Source organism: Peromyscus maniculatus, chromosome 12, assembly GCF_049852395.1.
Source record: "Peromyscus maniculatus bairdii isolate BWxNUB_F1_BW_parent chromosome 12, HU_Pman_BW_mat_3.1, whole genome shotgun sequence".
Classification (NCBI taxonomy): domain Eukaryota; kingdom Metazoa; phylum Chordata; class Mammalia; order Rodentia; family Cricetidae; genus Peromyscus; species Peromyscus maniculatus.
The window spans coordinates 26,034,822-26,056,417 of record NC_134863.1 but is presented as its reverse complement, the minus strand read 5'-3'; the positions used below and the strand labels follow the sequence as shown (position 1 = coordinate 26,056,417).

At 39.8% G+C, this 21,596-nt stretch overlaps 1 protein-coding gene and 1 pseudogene across 2 annotated transcripts in view; one reads left to right on the top strand and one right to left on the bottom strand.

Annotated features, from left to right (window-relative positions):
• Ccdc14 (coiled-coil domain containing 14) overlaps positions 1 to 21,596 on the bottom strand; it is a 37,519-nt gene that overhangs the window by 10,643 nt on the left and 5,280 nt on the right. For both annotated transcript variants that reach the window (XM_015993410.3, XM_006974550.4), the window contains 8 exons: positions 21,035 to 21,087; positions 19,892 to 19,964; positions 19,408 to 19,477; positions 19,198 to 19,317; positions 12,216 to 12,449; positions 12,005 to 12,099; positions 9,925 to 10,441; positions 8,192 to 8,333 (listed from right to left, as the gene is read on the bottom strand). In XM_015993410.3, coding sequence (XP_015848896.2) covers positions 8,192 to 8,333; positions 9,925 to 10,441; positions 12,005 to 12,099; positions 12,216 to 12,449; positions 19,198 to 19,317; positions 19,408 to 19,477; positions 19,892 to 19,964; positions 21,035 to 21,087 — 1,304 coding nt within the window. The remainder of the gene's footprint in view (positions 1 to 8,191; positions 8,334 to 9,924; positions 10,442 to 12,004; positions 12,100 to 12,215; positions 12,450 to 19,197; positions 19,318 to 19,407; positions 19,478 to 19,891; positions 19,965 to 21,034; positions 21,088 to 21,596) is intronic.
• Positions 14,872 to 15,362, top strand: LOC102919864 (small ribosomal subunit protein mS33 pseudogene; annotated as a pseudogene).

The following is a 21,596-nucleotide window of genomic DNA, read 5'->3' as shown; positions in this document are numbered from 1 at the left end:
ATATCTTTACCTTCATATCTCCTCTTTTGAAATAATGTGTGTGTGTGTGTACACATATATACAGTATCCTTACTACTGTAGTTTATCTTTTAAAATAACTGTCATTGCTGTCAACTAGAATACCTGTAGGTGCCAACTACCAGACACATTTCTGCTTCATGTTTGCCATACATTAACAAAGCTGGGACATATAAATCTATGCTTCCAGTAATTTCATTATTAGATGGAAAAGTTAATAGCTACTTGATGAGAATGTGGGCATCAACACATTCTGTCTTCACAATACACACCTGCTTCACAAACAAGAATATCTAAGTAGGTACTGATAAGGACAAAGCAAAAACTCTCTGGTATTTAGTATCTTTTCAGAACTGGAAACTTTCTGAACTAGCGAATTTGATTTAGTTACTGAATCTAAAACGATAGTACCCTTACCAAATACCATTCACAAGTATTAATTCTGGATAGATTAAAGAGTTAAGAACATAAAATATACCAATAACACAAAATCCAACAACACAAATTGTATAAGGAAATACAAATAATCTTTAACTAAAGAAGACATCCTAGAGCAAAACTCAAAACCCAACCACCATCAAATAAAGAATATAAAGTTTAAACACATCACAATTTGAAACTTGTTTTAGAATTGAAGTCCTGGAAAAAGGTAGATAAGCAATTCATCTAAGAAAACTAAATTACTTATAAGCTTTTAAAAATGCTTAGCTTGGGGATGGGGGATGTCTTTACAGAAATAAAGGACCTGAGTTTGAATTTCTAGTGCTCACACGGGAAGCTGGACATAGTGGAATGACACTCACCACTGTCCTCCACATGTACTTATATACATGAATATACAGAACACACACACACACACACACACAATATAAAATAAAAGGAAATAGCTCTTCATTAGTATAGGGAAATTTTCTCAGTCAGTGAGAATTTATTGTAACCATTTGGATGATAGTTTGGCAACATCCACACTATGAAATATATATCATCTTTGACAAGAAGGTTTTTAAAATTAATTTCATTTTATGTGTATGGGTGTTTTGCCTGCACGTCTGTGCACCACATGTATGCCTGGTGTCAAGGGAGGGTGTCAGACCCTCTGGAACTGGAGTTATAGATGGTTATCACTGTCATGTGGGTGCTGGGTATCAAACCTGGGTCTTCTGCAAGAGCAGCAAATACTGGTAACCACTAAGCCATCTCTCCATCCCTGGACAAGCTGGTTTTACCTATAGGTTATTTACTCTGAGAAACAGTTATATATATGCAAAAGCATATAAAACATCATAGATATATACAAGATATACACTGTAACAGCTGATGAGAAACTGAAAACAACTTAAGATGTGATCTAAGTTATGGTTCATCCATATGATGAAATACTAATATACATTGAAAAAGAATAAGATATACATATGTACTGACATAGAAAGATCACCAAAAATGACTGGGGGATAGCTCAGTGATAGGGCACTTTTGAGGCATGTGCAAGGCCTTGGGTTCAATATCTACCATTGGGGTGAGGGGAGACACACTATAGAGTAAAAAAAATTAGCGGCAAACAGAACACTTATTTTTTCTTTCTAAAGGATTCTCCTCAATAATAAATCATGCAGATCTGGAAAAGGCAGAACAGAGTGACCCAGAATATAAAACAGAATGCCTCTTCTGATATCTTCCAGAAAACCAGCAGGCACCTTCTATGGGAATTTGTTTTGTTTTGAACAATCTTTTTGCATGTTGCTGTTCAGGTTCTTCTCTTTTGAAACATTAGCCAATTTGAACTTTCTATGACTCATTACAAGCTTCCCATCTTCACCCTTGTCCTCCAAGTATGATACTTTCCCATTTGCCCTTAAAAAAATATGGTGTGGCAGGCCTGGGGATGGTTCAGTGGGTGAGAAAGCGTATTGTGTAAGCATGTGGAGCTGAGTTTGAACCTCACCATGTAAAAAAGTTGGGAATGGCTGTGCATGACCTTAACCCCAGCACTTCGAGGTGGAGACAGGAGCTCATTGGCAGCTAGCCTAGTAAAAGAGTCTTTTGGTTCAGCTTCAGGTCCCATCTTAAGGGAATAAGATAGAGAACCATAGAGGAAGGCACTCCACATCTTCGTCTGATCTCCACATGAGTGGAGCACTCTCATCCTAATTCTCTCTCTCTCTCTCTCTCTCTCTCTCTCACACACACACACACACACACACACACACACACACACACACACACACACTTTAAAATGTGGTGTGGAGAGAAACTGTTATCCTACCCAGAGTATGCCAATTTATTTATTTACCTATTTGTTCCTTATTATCATCATTATTATCCCAGCATCCCACTTCCCCTGGGGCTCTCAAGGACCCTGTTCCCCTCAGTTCTGTGTCTGCAGCTTCATCCCCTTTGCTGATTCCTGTGTCTTAGCTGAGGTGCACCCTGAAACTCCCCCCACATTTATGAAAACGCCCCTTTAAGTCCAGTTGTACCAGTAGCCATTCTTTTCTCTTATTCTCTGCTTTTAAATTTTTGCTGTTTTATAAATAATCTCTCAGAAATAGATATTACATATACTATTTTAAATGTGTCCAATTTAAATATATTTGATTTTAACAAAAACTCAGATGACATTTAAGCAAATATTCTTTAATTAGTTTACTTTTATGTAACTGTATGAAGGTAACGCATACGTAGACTAATCTATACATTTAAAGTGCATTTTGTCATATGGTGTGATAAAACCTCACCATAGTAAGAGCCACATTATTTTGAGTTTCCTCAGGTCCCTTTCATTCTCCTCCTTTCCTGGACTGACAACTAACCATGGTTTAGACTGGTTTCATTTTCTAGGGTTTTATAGAAATGGAATCCTGAAATATACACACTGACATTCTGGCCTTTTCTTCTCAGCATAACAATTCTCAAGTTCATCCATTCTGCTGCATATATCAACAATCCCTTCTTTTTCTATTGCTGAGTAGCACTATAAACCCCTGTCAACAGACACTTCACTTGTCTCCTATGAACACTCTGTACGTTTTTATGGGCACATGTGCATTCATTTCTGAGACAATGCTGAAGAGTGGACTAGCTAGATCATATGACAAATGTATGCATCATTTCTAAGACACTACCAAACATGTTACCAAAGCACTCTTACCATTTTACATTCCTACTAACCAAGACGGAAGCTCCTCCACATCCTCACTAATACAGGTTTGCGCTTTTGATTTCTGCTATTCCAGTGAGTATGCCATGATGTTTCATTGTGCCCCTAATTTGCAGGTTCCTAGTGGTTAATGATAACTATCCTTTTGTGTTCTTATTTGATGTCATGAATTAGAACCCTAGGCTTCACACATGCCATGCAAGTGGTCTCCTACTAGGCCACATCCTCACCCCAAGCCTTGTTTTGTTTTATTTAATTAATTACTATTTGTTTATTTAGAGCAGGGGTCTTCCTGTGGAGGATTTACCTTGAATTTAGGATTATCTTCGCTTCCATCTTCCTCCTTTCAAGTGCAGGTATGTGTTCCCATGCCTGGCTCTGTGTGTTTTCTGTAGTAAAGTTTCTGTTCAAATATTTTACCCATTTTTAAAACAACACAAAATAGAGCTACAACATAGAGTTGCAATAGTTCTTTATACAGCCTAGATATAAGTTCTTTATAAGATATGTTTTGCACACATTTTTTTTTTTCATAGTCTGTTGGCTGCCTCTTCATTTTGGGTTAAAATATTTGAAAAATAAAAATCTAAAATTTTGAATTTCAATGTAACTACTTCTTCTAGTTTATATTTTGGGATTATATTTAAGAAATCTTCTCCAGTGCAAGATATTGAACTCTCCCTCTGCTTACTTCCACCAGCTTTTGTACACTGTTATTCATTGTAAGTTAACTTATATATGGTATGATGTAATGGTTGCCATTCATTATTTAATTCAATTTATAAGAGGAGAGAGAGAGAGAGAGAGAGAGAGAGAGAGAGAGAGAGAGAGAGAGAGAGATGTACATAATCACATGTATGGAGGCACACGTGTTGATGCATATGCACCTACAGTGTGAGTGAGCATATGGACTGAGGTTCATGTTGGATGTCTTCCCGATCATTCTCTATTTCGATGAGGAAGGGTCTCTCCCTGAACCCAGAGCTCTCTGACTCTGCTAGTGTAGCTAGCAGCTTGCTCAGGATGCCCTGTCTCTGTCTCCCTAGCTAGGGGCCACTAGGTCCATATGGAATTTTATGTAAGTACTGGAGATACAAATGCAGATCCTCACACACGTGTAGCAAGTGCTTTTATCCCCAGGCCTCCAAAACATTGTTTTTGAGCTTGTGGTGTAAATCAGTAGTAGAGAGCTTACACAGTATATGCAAAGCCCCAGGATTCATCCCAGAACCACCCCCCCTACACACACACACACACACACACACACACACACACACACACACACACACACACACCAAGGAACAGGGGACAGTGATGAGACACAAAATGTAAAGTGTTTGGAAAAGAGAAATAAGACTGTTAGAAGATGTTGAACTATTAATTAGAAACTAAAATGGGGAGGAAAAAAACCAGAAGCTCCAAACCAATACAACAATTTAGTCTTCATATGACCCAAGTTTGAGTGGCCTGCAACATTCTTGACTTCACATCTGCCTGTTCCCGGTTTTGTTGGTTTCTAACGGGGCTCTCGCTGCTCCAGGCTTTTCTTTTACTCTGACCTTACCAAGCTCCCTTTCCTTCTCTCTTTACTCTTTTCCTTTTGTATGCTTCCTCTTTCTCTCCTAGAGAGCCAGCTACAGACTACGGAACACTGTTTGAGAGTCACTTCATGTGGGGGGATGGTTTTGTCTTAAGAAGTCTACACCTACCTCTGTCCTTGCTGTTCCACTCTTCTGAATGTTCCACACAGTCTCTCCTGTCATCTTTTCTGCCTGTGGCTTGTATCTTAGCGTTCTTGTGACTTCCCTTATTGCTCCTCCCTAGGGTTTTTCATGGCTGCTTTTCTTTTGTTCTTTCCTTGTAAAGCTGTAATTCCCCACAATTCACCTGGTACTGTGCTCATGGTCTATACCTGCTTGGTGAAGTCATCAGTTATAGTCTAAAAACAAATTACTTGCATTTAGCTACCATCTTCTCCAGTGCCTACAAGAACAGACCCATATTCAAAGTTCTGTACAAATGTTCAAATTCCCAAATCTGTATCTCTAGCTTGGATCTTGTTCTTATGTTCTAGACTTACGTTTGCCCAGACAACAGAGTACACCTAAATTTTAACCCACTGGCTCTCCCGCCACCTCTCCTAACGACAAAATAAAGTGTGTGAGGGGACAATCAAACAAATGCACTCTTCTCTAGGAGATCCATCCCATCTGGAGGTACTATTTTACCATCTATCAAGAAAACAAGTCAGGAGGTAGCAGCACACGCCTTTAATCCCAGCACTCAAGAGGTAAAGTCTCTCTGGGAGTTTGAGGCCCACCTGACCTGCAGAGCAAGTTTCAGGACAGCCAGGGCTACACAGAGAAACCATGTCTTTTTTTTTTTCCTGGAGCTGAGGACTGACTCCAGGGCCTTGCACTTGCTAGGCAAGCGCTCTACCACTGAGCTAAATCCCCAACCCAGAGAAACCATGTCTTAAAAACACACACAAAAAAGACAAACATCTTAATGGCATCCTTAACTCTGCCCATTTGCTCTCAAACTGCTGTGCTCTGTCTGAACGCTAATGAGCTTATATTTGAGTCTGCAATCAGGAAGTGATCATAAATTCTAAGTCATCTTATAAATATTAAGGTATTCTTTAGACTAATGGTTCTTAATATGAGATAATACTCTACTCTGAACCTCCATCCGGGATGTTTTGGGATGTACTAGGGGCTCTATGGTTACAGATTACAGATACCTTGTGGGTTGGGAACAGGAAGAATAAATGGAGACAATTGTGTTTCAAATATCGCATGTGATCTGGACATTAAAATGCCCAAAGCACCCTAGAAGCAGGGCACCTAGCAGTTTATCTTTTTCCCACCAGATGGCAATACACTTCAAGTTGTGTGGGGGTTGGGGGGAGGGAAATGATTTTCTAGTTAAAAACATGTAGTTTACAAATGTCTACAAAGGAAAAAAAAATGAAAATCACTTCTAAATAAGCCTACCCATTCTAGTTTTTATTCATAATGAGATTTATGAATGATTCTTTCCAAATAAAGATTACAAAATAGCATAACATTCCCACATCGCTACTAGAAGCCTCAGTCTATTCTAAGGAACTCTAAAAAATTCTTCATTTCTCAGGAATTTTATCCTTTAAAAGGTCAAGTAACTAACAGTGGCAAGAGAATGTTATACAGTCTTTTCTCCCTAAGGACAGACAGCTAAAAGGCTCTACAGTCAATTCCAAAGAAACAGATATCAGATAACTTAGAAAAACTAAAGCCAACTGGTGACAAGGGAAGAAGCAGGCCTCCTTCATGAGTGGTTCACAGTGAACTGCGACAGCATTCCAACGTTCTGAGGACGGCAGTGAGAGCCAATGGCATTTCCATGGTGATAATGCTAAAATGGTAATATTCTCAGACGAGGGGATGGTATGCTAAGAAACCAATTATGTGATATCACTCTTTTAAATAACAGGCATTTATTAGTATTATTCTTTTGCTGTGCAAAATATACCTAAAGAGTGACCTTTAATTAAGTCAGTCTCTACTTTCTCACGGAGTTACTGTAGATGCCCACAGCTAAGATCTGGGACTCTAAAACCAAATCACCTTGGAGTTAAGCCTTGACTCCCTCAATTCATAAATACACAACTTTGAGCAAGTCACATAACCTTTCCCAGCCTTGGTGTCCTCGTCTCCAAATGAAAATGGCGTAATAATTTATACAGCTACTGGGAGGACTCGAGTGACAGCACATATGAAGAACAATAGCCCAGCACATGACAAACATTCAATAATGTTAGGAGTAACTGCTCTCCAGTCCATATTACTTATTCTTGATCTTAATTTCAAAAGATTTATACTGTTACAGGGACCCCTCAGACAGGACGGATGACAATACTACAGCATTATTAGCACTTAAATGCAGCAACTCTATCCACAAATGATCTCCTGATGATCCTAAGCAAGTAAATCACACTAGATGTCATCTCTGTAGGCTACAGACCCATGAATTTAAACTACTCTCCAACTAGGAATCCTTCTTTACAGCTTCAAGTTTCTTGAAAAATGTGTGTAGGTCCCTGCAAGTCCCATCTATCCTCACGGTAACACTGTCAAGGTGCATTCACAATGCTGAGCTACAGAAGCATCTGAAAAGGAACTCCAGTGTAAAGTATATCAACAGATCCTGGACTATAAGCTTTAGTAGTCACCCACTAAACACTAAACACAGAAACACTCAAAGTTAAAACAAAACTGATAATATATGGATGATTTCCTCTACATTTCAAGATTGCCTCACTGGTTTCGATCTTTCTTAAACAAATTAAGAATGTAATTCCAGTAAGTTAATATGGCTAAAAAGAAAAAAGTATCTAGGAATTTAAGTGAGTTTTGTCCTGTGTCTAAGTGTGGCAGGGCTATCAGCACTCAGCTCAGCCCTAGCAGGTTTTCTTCCCTGATGACATGTTCCAGCATTTGTATCAGGAGGGAGCATTTGATTGGTTTTAGGTTTTAGACTACAAAATGTTCTGGTCCAAGACATTTAAGATTATTATATTCACACTCCCTGTCCCATCAACCCCCTAAAAAACATACTGAGACAGTGGCTTTATAAAATAAAAGGAATCCCAGACAGGATGAAAAAGAGCCTTCAGAGACCCATGATGGTCTTGGAGAAAGGAACAATGCACTTTTTCTGTGACTCAGACGTTCATTATTGTAAAACAACTTAGATTAACACAGAAACTGCATGAGGCAGCTACATCTTCCCATGTATAAGCTAACAAGTGACATCAGGGGTAAAATAGGTAGGAGAAAATGTATCCTAGTGGGCAGAAGTAATGGAAAGTTGAGGAATGTAGAAACCTCTGGAAGATGAGAAAGGAAGGGCACACGTACTGGAAGGCTGTGACCTGTCTTCCTTCTGAAGTCCTAGCCACTCCACTTGGCTTCTGTGCTGTGGCTGTGGAACACCTCCACCTATGGACAGACACAGTCAGAGAGCAAGTCTTACCTTCGCAACTGAGCGTTCTCACTTCTCAGTGGCTGCAGGGCCAGGGCTATTTCAACTTCTATATTTGTGTGGCCACTCACTGCTGAAAGTCCAGATATGCATGCCTCTACTTCTGTTATCAATCGCTGAACTTCCGAGTCCTCTACAAAAGGCAATTTAGTAAAATCAGCATTCTAAAGTGACAAGATTATTATCATGTATTACTAAAAATCTTTATAGATAAATATATACTCATTATAGATTTCAACTTCATTACTCATATCAGTATACAGACTCTATTTCCCTTTATCCTGCTTTCTGTATTTTCTTACTCAGAACAATTCTACAGAATTTACATTGAGTAAGGAAAGATTAATCTTTTTTTTTTTTTTTTTTTTATGAAGGTTCACCAAAGTCATTTAATCTGTCAGTTTCTCATTCATTTTTATGTCTTAATAATATTCTATTGTATGAATAAGCCACATTTTATTTCTCTCCAGTATTTGATAGCTATTTGAGTTGTTTTAACACACTGCTGTAAACCTTCATGTACATGTTTCATAGGTGCACATTTTCAGTAGTTTGAGGATATATTCCTAAGGGTAGAATTGTTGAGTAACAGAGTAACAATGTTTTGCATTTTGACCAACCACCAAACTGTTTTGCCAAAGTGGAAAGATTAATCTTAAATCACAGTATTATTATATTTAGTGATTTTTTTTTTCAGTTAAGTGAAGTGGGAAACAGATTTGCAAATCTCCTAGTTGATACTTATCAAAGATCTATGGTGGACTCCATGATGCTGCGCAAGTTTTCTATAATTGACCACTCTATAAACATCAGTAATACAATCTTTGATCCTGCATTGAAAAATATAGCTCATTTTAGGTGACTTATTTGGTAAAATATTGAATGTGGGTTTTGTAGGACATGATCTCATTATTTAACTTTATAAAGTACAACTAATGTGACCCAGCATACTTCTCTATCTTTTGGTACTGTGGACAGTGGCTGTTTACACGTGTTCAACAGATGTGAGGAGCAAGTAAGTATCAGATCTACCTTTTTTTTTTTGGTCCCTTCCTCCTTCCTTTCAAAGTGTCTACTTAATATAATATTGCAAGTATAATCAAGTTATAAAAATGTATTCAATTCCACAAATATTTGAACACTCTGATGAAAAGTACACCCATAAACTAAAAGGCCAGTAAGTGGCATGGGTAGTACACAAAGTAGTAGTAGTGAAATTGTTGAACAATTTAACAGTTGTTAAATAAGGAAGGAGATTTGCATCTTTGTTAAACAGAAAAACAGTCATTTGACTACTATAATGTTCTTTCTGTACTGGATCTTTTCAGTTTGTTTACATCACATAGAATGAATACACACTTGCAGGTGCTTGATATTCTTCAATGCATGTCAAGACCACAGGAAAGAAGGGTTCAAGGCCTGGACCCCCAGCAGCCTGTGACCCCAGCACACAGGCAGTGGAGGAAGAACAGGGGTCCAACATCAGCCTTGCTACAGAGCAAGTTGGAAGCCATCTTAGACTACATAAGACTCTGTCTCAGGAAACAAACAAAAGCCCTAAAAAGACAACAGACAGAACTCTTTTCCTTACTGGGTCAAGATAGAATTCTATGAAAGAAACTGGACACTCCTTATCAATCACTGTCATTTGAATGACAGCTAGAAAACACAACACTGCTATTCAGCATTACACCATGTTACAAAAGTTTGAAATGCTCATCTACCTTGTTCTGTGACCAGGGCCTTGAGCTCTCCCAGCAAACACTTGGCAATTCTGACTTTTTCAGCAGTCTGGCTCACATTTTCTGCCTGCTGCACATTCTTGGCTATTTTTGCATCTTGCACATGTATGCCTAAATACTTTCCTTCGTTTGTGGCCTCTCCAATTTGTTCTCTGGCGCATTTTTCTTCATTAGTGGCCAAGAAAGCTGGCTGTAACTGAGTGGGGCTCTGGTGGGCCTGACTGTCCAAGACAGCGTCTCTTCCATGAGCTGGAAACAGAGACATGTGTGTTTGGAAACACTTTAGGAGGTCTGCTTCCTTAGGCGCTCTTTGTTGTGGCAGAATCCAATTAGCGAGATTCAGCTGCTGAGGCGCTGGAGCAGATGCTCTGTCAGTGTGGGGAAGGCCACACGGAATTCCAGGATGAACACTAAGTGAATTCCTGGGAACATTAGGGCAGTTCACAGAGGCTGTTTGATCTTGTGATCCAAGATGGTTATCACCATCAGTCTGAACTTCCTAAACAAGAAGAAAGAGAAAAAAAAAAAGCCTTCAAAAGTATATAGACTAAAAAACACAGATCAATAATATTAGAAAATAATTCTCTACCGTTAAAAACGTGATATTTCAGCTTACAAGCAAGTTGGACTTCCCACACTGCACAACAAAGACTAGTTTTTCAGAGCTTAAGTAGCTCACTCTGCAACATGGGAACATTATAAGGTCATGATGAAAATAGATTGTTTACAAATACCATACATGCTTTAAAGGCATCAAAAAATTAGTCTTACATTTGGACTGAAACCAATATTTTCACTTTGAGAAACATTCTAGGAAGCAAGCTAAGAGGCTGGAGAGATGGCTCATCTGTTAAGAGTACTTGGTACTCTTGCAGAGAACCCGGGTTCAGTTCTCGGAATCCACATGGCTGCTCATAACCTTTTTTTTTTTTTTGAGACAGGTTTTTTTGTGTGTAGCTTTGGAGCCGGTCCTGGAACTCACTCTGTAGACCAGGCTGGCCTTGAACTCACAGAGATCCACCTGCCTCTGCTTTCCGAGTGCTGGGATTAAAGGCGTGCACCACCACTGTCTGGTACTCACAACCCTTTTTAACTCCAGTTCTGAGGGATCCAATGCCATCATTCCAGTGGTGCACAGACATACATGCAGGCAAAATCTCCACAAAAAATAAAAATAAAATGAATATTTTATTTAAAAAAATATACAGAACTTTAAAAAACATATATTCAGCTAGGGATGTAGCTCAGTGGTGGTGTGCTTGTCTAGCATGTGTAAGGTGCTAGGTTCAATTTTTAGTACCACAGCAATAAAAATGCATGTGTGTGTATATAAAATGTATGTGAACATGTTATAGTAATAGAACTAACTGTTAGTTCAATATCAAATCAGACACTAGTGATTTTACTATGCAACGTAGCTTAAAGACATTTGTCTTATGAGAAAAATACCCACAAAAGACAGCTTTAACTATATAAAAGGTGTATGTTGAGAAAAATTGTCAGCCAGGCAGGGTGGTGCACACCTTTAATCCCAACACTTAGGAGGCAGAAGCAGGCCGATCTCTGTGAGTTCAAGGTCAGCCTGGTCTACAAAGCAAGTTCCAGGATAGTCAGTGCAGTTACTCAGAGAAACCCTGTCTTAAAAAAATAAATAAATAAATAAAAAGAAAGAAAGAAAGAAAGGAAGAATCATACTAATAATGTATTAAATGAAAAAAGTAGCATTTAGCTGTATGAAAGTATGGTTCTTACTTTAAAAAGAGAAATCGCTGAACAAACAAAATAAAATACACAGAGTTAAATGAGTGAAAACACACTTCATCAGGGCTGTGCTTGGGTGGTGGGAACGCCTGATTTCTTTCTTCTCATGACTGCTTCTTACTAATACCTACTGTTCTTAATAGGTAAAACTTTTCTAATACAAAAACATTTATAAAATTGGTTTTACATCCTTGTACATTGGATCAGTAATTCCATTGATTGATTGATTCAGTATTCCATTGTTAAGATGACAGTTTTTATAAGCAAGCTATTACTTGTTTAGTATGCAAGCTATACGCACAGAGTGAACCATTAGAGGACAGGACGGCTGCTGAGGAGACCAGGCTGACGTGGAAGTACAACAGCCATAACCAGAAAGTGGTGTTGCCTGAGATTCTACAAGACGGAAAAAAAAAAAAAAGTGTATGTATCATTCACATCTTACAGTGCTTATATAATAACAAAGTAATTTAATCACAGCTTACACTCAGTATTCAAGTATCTATACTAACCTGAACCAGACACTGTATGACATGCAGTAGACATTCCATTGGGGCCATTTTTTGAAGCCAAGGTATTCATCAGTGACATTTGAGTCTGCACATGCTCACAGAGGGCTTGGTATATTATCGGTGAGTACATTCTATAATGATCTTGTAATGACCAATGCTGTGCTGTATCTGATGGGTCTCTTTCACTTCCAGTAGAAGCTTCAGTAGATAGCCATTTCTTGTTTTCTGAAGATACTAATGTGGAAAAAGGAAGTAAGTTCTTAAATATGAGTCTTCAACAACTTTTACCCCTAATATCTTAGGGGCGAGGAAAAAGAAAGAAAAAAAAAAAGACTCTCGGATGTAGTCCAACTGATGTTATGCTTAACAAAATGATTTTACTGTAACTCCCTGAAGAAAGTCATCCCAAATTCTTTTGAAAGTAACTAATAAATTAAGTTTTCCTGGTCAAAATTCACCTGTACCTATTTCTTAAGTTCTCTATTAAATGCTACTTGGAAAATCCCCCTTTAGTTATACCTGTTACAGGTACAATATTATCACTGAAGTTCAATAAGTCTCTTTAACCCAGTCCCTTGTCCAGTTCTTCCCAGGGGAAAACAGAATAGGAAAGGCAGAACACTTTGTAACCATTTATGTTTTCATAGTAAAAAAAAAAAAAAAAAAAGGACAACCAGTACAAACAGTGGACAATGAAAAAGCATGAAGAAACAATCTTTATTTAGTATTTAATGTTTCCCACACTCTGACCAGCCCCTACTTTTCCAACTCTCTTTCCATTACGCTCAACTCGAATGCTTCATCACACTAGGCCAGCGTAGAACCTAGGAAGCCTTGCTCACCTTCCTGTAACAATGAGCTAGGCCTTCCAAGGCAATCCCCTCACCAAGGCTCACCTAAGTGTTCCTCTTCCACGAGGCTTTTTCTAAACCAATCGTAAGTCTAGTGACTGCTCACCATCCCTGAGAACACATCCCAGAGTGCCTGTTCACCATATCCCTGAGAATACAGCTTACTTAAATCACATACACCATACACATATTGGCCTACGTTACTTCTTTTTTCATTATCGTCGCCCTCTAAGCTCCAGCTTCTCTAGGCAGGGCTGTTTCCTATAGTTTTTGATACGGCACTGTTGTATAACTAGTATTGAAAAATCTAGATTCTATTTCCCTGTCTAACAAGTCCCCCCTCCCCAAATGTTTGCTAAATAGCATTAATAAAAATGAGAAGGTATGGTAGATCCTAAGTTATCAGGTTACAAAACAGACTGAAAAATAACGTGGGGTGGCACCTCCAAAGGACACATACAAGCTATGACACCACTCCACCTCCACACATGAGCCTTTATGACTACTAAAGGACATATACTAGAATGTTCACTTACTAGCTGAGTAACCTTAAGGATTTGCCTAACCTTTCTCTACCTCCCCCTTTTTATTAAAAGAATGGTCTAGCCGGGTGATGGTGGTGCACATCTTTTAATCCCAGCACTCAGGAGGCAGAGGCGGGTGGATATCTGTGAATTCGAGGCCCACCTGGTCTACAGAGTGAGTTCCAGAAAAGGCACAAAACTACACAGAGAAACCCTGTCTCAAAAAAAAAAAAAAAGTCTAAAAAATGATGAAAAGAATACAGCTTCTTCAGAGTAGGATGGGTTTAGGGCTGTCTGCGAGTCATTGAGGCCTGACATAATGTTTCGTCTGCAGGAAGCATGGGTGATAAGACAGAGTCCTTACAAAAATGAATTCAGACATCCCATAGTGCATCTGTATAGACAGTCACCTACGAGACCCAAGCACTGCAGAAGGCAGGTGCAGCTTTTACGGGCACTCTCCCCATCTTTCCTGGGAAGAAGCCTAAACTCTGTCTGTTGCCTGCTATGCAGGAGACTATTATAGCAGCAAGCCTTCCAAACCAGTTTTCTTGTGACGAATATATGTATTGGTAGAAAAGACAGTTGCATGGAGGAAGATGTGATGTAAGACCCACAGGAGACAAAGATAATTTCTATGAAGAGGAAAAGAACTCTAATTTGCTCTAATCCAAATCTCAGGAGCACAAGGCTCGCAGACACTGTCCTACTGAAGTGACTATGGGAAAGTCCTACATCAAATGGGGTCTGATAGGACCACACCCAAGAAGACTAGAGAAATCTAATGAGGGAAGCAGAACAATTGACTGATGGATTTGGAGAGTCCCTTCAATAATTAAACAATCACACTATGCTGTTTAACTATGTGAGAAATTTGATGTTTAGACATGACCATGAAAATGAATCTTTAAATTCTGGCAGGCATTCCTAGGGGTACGGAGAAACCAAGGCTTCATTTTTGGGAAACCCTACTAGAAGGTGAATGTGAACTCTTAGGACCACACTCTAGAAACCTGACAGATTCTAAGACAGAACCCGAGAGCTGGGGAGACAGCTCAATGGGTAAAGTGCTGGCTACTCAAGCAGTCCCTTAAAAAGCCAGGCATAGCTACAGGCGTCTGTAATCCCAGAGCAGAGGGAGGAAGAGACAGAGGATCCCTGAGCTCCCTGATCAGCTGGTCGGCCTAGCCACAAGAGCAAGCTCTAGGTTCAGTGAAAAGACTGTCTCAGCGAGCCAGTCACTGTCAGAAACAGGGAATCTTGTTCCTCATTGCTTAAGACATGGCTTCACTTTCAGAATATGCATTGCGTATGTCTCGTTGGAGTGTCCGGATCTTTGGTGAAGTGGCCAGACCTACTGATTCAAAGTCCAGGAATATGTTCAGTGGTGAATATGTTCAGTGAACAGCCCTTGGCCAAAAAGAAAGAGACTTATGTTATCCAAATCATAACATGTATTTTGCGCTCATGGGCACACTCCATTTCCTTGGCCTTTACAGAGATGAGCATCAGGATTTTATGGATGAGCAAAGACGTCTAAAGAAGCTCTGTGGAAAGGGGAAACCAAGGAAAGGAGAAGGGAAAAGAGCTACGAAGAAGAAATAGTATCAGCTCACCAAGAAAGGAAATTCCTTCCTCAGTAGACATCAACCCATGTTTGCATGCACTTCAGTTAAGCTGTGACTAGTTTCTTGAAGATATTCTAATTCTTCAAAGTTATATTTACATTGGTTTTGTAATCTGAAGTTTACCTCCTTCTCTAGTGGAATGAATAAACTGTTGTTTAGTGGTTAAAAAAAAAAAGACTGTCTCAACAAGGAAGATGGAAGTAGTGGAGGATATCTGTGCTGCGTGCGTGAAGCCCAGTGTTACCAAATAAATGAGTAAGCTGAGGAATGATGACATCTGACACCAGCCTCTGTCATGCGCACATGCACACAGGAGCTGAGAACCCAGTTCTCTTTCACGTGCGGGGGAGGATAATCATTAGTCTCCTCCACCTCCCTAATGTTTCCTCACTAGATGGAAACTTCCAGGAAAGGTTGGTGTGTTCTGTAATTCTGAGGGCGGAAGAGCTGCCAATCACCATCTCACATCGAGGTTCCCTACTGACTCCCTAATTTTCCTGACATTCTTTCATTCAACCCAACACTGGTCACACACTATACAAACCTGACTCTGCCTGGGAACTCCTTATCTGAAGGAGCCCTCTCAGTTAAAGTGAATCAATAATACTGTACTTGTCTTCTTCTGCTTTAATGTAATTTCATTGTTATTAAATACAAAAAGTAAAATGCAAATAAAATTATCAACCTCAAGATTCTTGAGCTGTAAATAACATTTGTCACTCTCTTAGAAAAATATGTGGTACAAAGTTAAAAACTCAACATGTTGTATCGCCAAACAGTTTCAAACTGGCTAGATAAATAAATATTTCATTGCCGGGTGGTGGTGGTGGTGGTGGTGGCGGCGGCGGCGGCGGCGGCGGCGGCGGCGGCGGCGGCGGCGGCGGCGGCGGCGGCGGCGGCGGCGGCGGCGGCGGCGGCGGCGGCGGCGGCGGCGGCGGCGGCGGCGGCGGCGGCGGCAGCAGCGCACGTCTTTAATCCCAGCACTCGGAGGCAGAGCCAGGTGGATCTCTGTGAGTTCGAGGCCAGCCTGGGCTACCAAGTGAGCTCCAGGAAAGGCGCAAAGCTATGCAGAGAAACCCTGTCTCGAAAAACCAAAATAAATAAATAAATAAATATTCCATATTAATAAATCTTGCTATCTAAAAATGTACTTCCAAACATGATCCCTCTGAAATGATTAAAATCCAGGGCAATGAATCTTCTCTACAAGATGAGTTACAACAAAACTAGCTAATAATTTCCTATAAAGTATGAATTTTTATTGAAAATACAATTTTATAATGAATAAAATAGAAAAATGTCCTCAAAAGTATTTTAATTTTGAAGTCTAAGATGGAACATAGGAGATCATAGTCCACAACCACGGAGCACACAGCCTTGTCCTCTCCTTTTGAGCCCTAGGCCTCTCTTTTTAGACATTCTTTGGTTCCTTAAGAACTGCCTACCCTGAGGAATTCTGATTTCATGTCCACAGGCCCAAGTTCTCCAGTCATTAGCTCTCCTTCCCCTGCTTTCTGCAGTCTCTTCTTTAGCAGAACTACACATAATGCTCTGTCTCTGCCAGCAGATGTCACCATCCAACACAAATGAACAAACTCCAAACAAGCTGCTTTCTTAAAAGGCCAGAGTCAACACTAAAGGCTTACTGAGCTAAGTGGTCTCGGTTGCAACTACTCAATGCCACCCACCACTGAAGCACAAAAGCAGCCATGGAAAACATATGAACAGTAGTTTCTAACAAAACTTTAGTTACAAAATAAAAACTAAATATTATTTCTAAAAACACAACTGGCTATATGGTACTGACCTAGTTAAGGCTGATACTGTCCAACAGAAACATGATGTAAGCAATATATGCAATTTAAAATTTTAAGTAGTCACACTAAAAAGTTAAAAGTATGATTTACTTTTCATGTTTTACTTAAATGTAGCCAGAGTTGGGGCTGCAGCTAAATAGTATAGTCTTGTCTAGCATGTAAAAGGCCCTGGGTTTGATCCCCAACACCACAAAAACAAATAAGTAAATGTAGCAAGAATACTAATATCTCAGTGTGTAATGCCCAGAACAAAAACACTTTTTGTATTAAGTCTTCAAAACCCAGCATATATTTTACACAAAGTACACCTTAAACCAATGCTAAACAGAAATATTTCATCTCTATTCAGACTGAATATAATTTATAGTTCAAAGAGTAGTTTTATACACACAAATAATTCCAAAATTCTTAGTTTTATAATTGGATCTTTATCAGTTTTCAAATTTATTAAAATTTCAGCCTAGGGGTTGGAAAGATAGCTCCTAGTCAGTAAAGTGCCTGCTGTTCAAACACAAGAACCTGAGTCTGGATTCCCAGAACCTGGCAAGGGCTGACAGCACAGTCCTTAACCCAAGCCCTGGAGAGGCAGGGACAGAGGGATCCAGAAGTTCACTGATAGCCAGCTTAGTCAAATCCACAAGCTTCAGGCTCAGTGAGAGAAAATGCCTCCAAAATAAAGGTAGGAAGTGAATAAGGAAAGACAGATACCATGTGCATGCACATGGGTACACAGCCACACACACACACACACACACACACACACACACACACACACACACTCAGCCCATTGGTTGCACTAGTCAATTTCAAGGGATCAGTAGGCACATGTAGGCTAGTGCCCACCCTTTTGATCAGTGCAGGCAAACATAATACAAGGTGATAGGTCTCCAAAATGGAAAGATTGAAGGAAGCTGTTTTTCTGGCCTTCACTCTCTTAACTAATGATCATATGGAACGGCAGTGTTCAGTCTTTCCACCTCCATTTTCTAGGCTTTTTTGCTTACATCTTGATCTCTTAACATCTAGGGAGACTGCGTTAGATTATTTTTAAACTTCATCCCTTGTGTTAAATATAAGCGTGCACTTATGTACTGACTGACATTTTTGGCCCATCTTCATAGTGTAGACTGTTTCAATTCTATTTTGGACTGCCTTGTGCTATAGGTCTTTAAAAGACAATATTCTCAAAACTTACTTGCTTTAAAATATTTCCTGAATCACTTACACTTAATTTTCAGCAAGGTTAACTATGAAAGTATAAAATACCATGTCTTTGGATACATTCAGTGTCAATCATTGACAGGTGTTTTTGCCATATATTCTAACTGCACAGTTCGACAAGTTTATTCTTTAACTAACTTAAACTATATGCACACAGTTAATTTTAAAATAATTAGTATATGTAAGTATACACCCAAAATACAACCAGCTTGTGATGAGCTATGAAAACAAGGGATATGGCAGGCAGAGCGGTGCACACCTTTAATCTCATACTGGGGAGGAAGAGGCAGGCAGATCTCTATGAGTTTAGGCCAGCCAAGGGCTACACAGTGAGATGCTATCTAGAAAATCCAAGCAGCCAACTAACCAAACAATGGCAGGATAAATAAAGCTGACTCTATAGACTTCCTCATGTCATTCAGTCTGAAATTTTTATACTGCAAACCCAGAAAAGAACCCCATATCCTGCTTTTTGAAGAAAGTGCCAGCTGGTGATGAGAAGCAGAGTACAGAAAAAGCAGCACAACATACACCTAAACCAAATAAAATAAAAATCAAAGACAACTGCAACGTCTTGATAACTGATCAAAATCCCAGTCAGTAAATCCCAGTCAGAAAAGTGCTTGCTGCCCAGGAATGAGGACCTGAGTTCAAATCCCCAGCACTCATGTGAAAAGTTCAGCACAGTGGTACACACCTGCACTCTTCAGTGCTGGAAAGGCAAAGACAGACAGATCCCTAGCTTGCTGGCCAACCACCCTGCAGAACTGGTAAGCTTCAGGTTCAGAAAAGAGGCCTTGTCCAACAAATAGTGGGGAGCAACAGAGGAAGATGCCTGGCATTGACCCCTGCCATGCATGGGACACAGATGGATACACACACACACACACACACACACACACACACACACACCCTTTAAGTAAATATGGGGAAATGCTTACATATTTCTTTTCGGACCACTGAAGAAGTATGCTTTACAGGTCCTTTCTTTTTAGCTCTGAAGTTTTTGCCTTCTAAAGGTCTGGCATTGCATCTATTGTCCGAATATACTATTTCTGCACCTGTTAATAAAAAAACAAACTTCTATGAACATTAAAAAGAACTAGTTCATTGATAAAAGGTGATCAGCAACAAATTTTAAAAAGTAGAACCTGGATCTTCATTCTTCAAAATGTCCCGCAGCAAAGAGGCACAGCCATCAAGTCCCTGCACAGGCTCCGTCTGTAAGAAGAAAGTTGTATTTAGACATAGAGTACACCGTGCCGCTTCAGATGCATTTCTTCCCCCCACCCACCCTTTCTTTTTTGGTCTTTCAAGACAGGGTTTCTCTGTGTAGCCCTGGCTGTCCCGGAACTCACTCTGTAGACCAGGCTGGTCTTGAACTCAGAACTCAGAGATCTGTCTATTTCTGCCTCCCACATGCTGGGATTAAAGGTGTGCACCACCATTGCCGAGCTCAAATACATTTCTTTATAAGCAATTTATTATTGGTAGAAAACATGTCTTAAAGCAACAGCCTACATACGTCCTAGGTGCAAACCTTTGGACTGTAGTCCCACTTCTTAGCTTTTACCTGAGGACTAATTAAAATGGAATACTGTATCCATTCACTTGATTTATTGTATCATTCATTACCTGACTTTCCGAATCAGAATAAGCAGGACAGGCAGAATCTGCATTAGAATGTGCTATTTTTCTTGGGTGGGTCCTAGAAAACAAAGATGATACCCTTAAAAATTTTTTTCAAGTATCTTTTTCTCAAAATATGTAAATAATCATTTCCTTTCCAGTAAAGATTAGAGAATAAAGCTCATCTAACCACAAGTGAAGTGAATAGGACTCTGGAGATTATGAAGACTACCAGACACTAAAATCACTCCCAGGCATCTTCCTCAGTTGGTATGGCTTAGGTAGTGATGCAGTATTTGAGAACATCTCTTACATTCTAAGAGACTGGAACTTTTGCTGGACCTCCCAGCCAAAGTGAATAAATCTACCTCACGGTCACACAAGACTAAGACTGCTGCTGTCCTACTGTGTGCTCAGCCTGTATGTTTAGCCTGCCTTTAAGAGAACAATGCAACACCCAACCTAACAGCCTAGGATTTCCCATGTAAGCAACTGTGACAACCTAAGCTAATGCACAGCTGCAACTTTAAGTTATGTCCTCTTCCCTGCCCCTGACCCAGAGGAACGCCTGTGTATCATTTGCTGAAAGCAGCAAACACAGAAGCTAAAAGCAACTTCCTAAAACCTACCACTTGAAGGTTGGAGTACCCGTTATGGATACTGGCTGATAAACAATGTTGTCTGAGTTAGTCAGAGTGACATAACCCCTTGTAAACCTCTGGTAAAGATTTCCATAAAGTATACCATTCCTTCCCCGTGGGATGCTTTCTGTGCTGTTCAAGAATTCAGAGCAAAGTCCTCTGTATTTATGCACAGACATATACAGATACTGGGTCAGGTTCATAAGAAAGCCTTCAGGCAGGTACAGGTTCAGACTCATAAAACAGAGGATGGTGGAGAGAATTCAAATCTGCACTCACTCACTCTTCATTAAACGTCTCCATGGGGAAATGCTTTTCTTTCCTCTATGAGACACTATTATTAGTGAGCTGGACTTACTCACTAATGATTTATAATCTGCACAACACCCAACTACTTGTGGAGGCAGAGCCCACTCATTTTCCTGGGGTAGGCAAAGTATAGTCAAGCCCCAAGACCTGAAAATTTATCCAGGAGTTCCTGAACTTAGAAACTTGGAGAGGTACTCACGCTTTCTTTCCATGTGTTAACTTAGATCCAGGGTATCTTCCTGAAGATATCACCTATGACATAATATATTACATTACAGTAGATACATAATTACTGTTCTATTAGCTTGCCATCCTGACATTCTGATTTTTTTTCCCCACACAGCCAAACTGAAACATAGTTTTCACCCTCAGCAACCCCTTTTCTACTTTCCACAAATGTGACTTTAGAAACCACTTCTAGCCGGGCGGTGGTGGCACACGCCTTTAATCCCAGCACTCAGGAGGCAGAGGCAGGCGGATCTCTGTGAGCTTGAGGCCAGCCTGGTCTACAGAGTGAGCTTTAGGAAAGGTGCAAAGCTACACAGAGAAACCCTGTCTCGAAAACAACAACAACAACAAAAAGAAACCACTTCTAAACTCTCTGTCCTTCTGTGACTAGCAGAGTATCTTTAACCTTCATCCGTACTACAGCATAAGCCCAGTCTTCCTTTCTTTTATGAGGTGGACTATTCCATTCTATGTAGATAGCATGTCACTGACTCTATAAATGGGAAATATCTTAAAGATCCTCAATTATAATT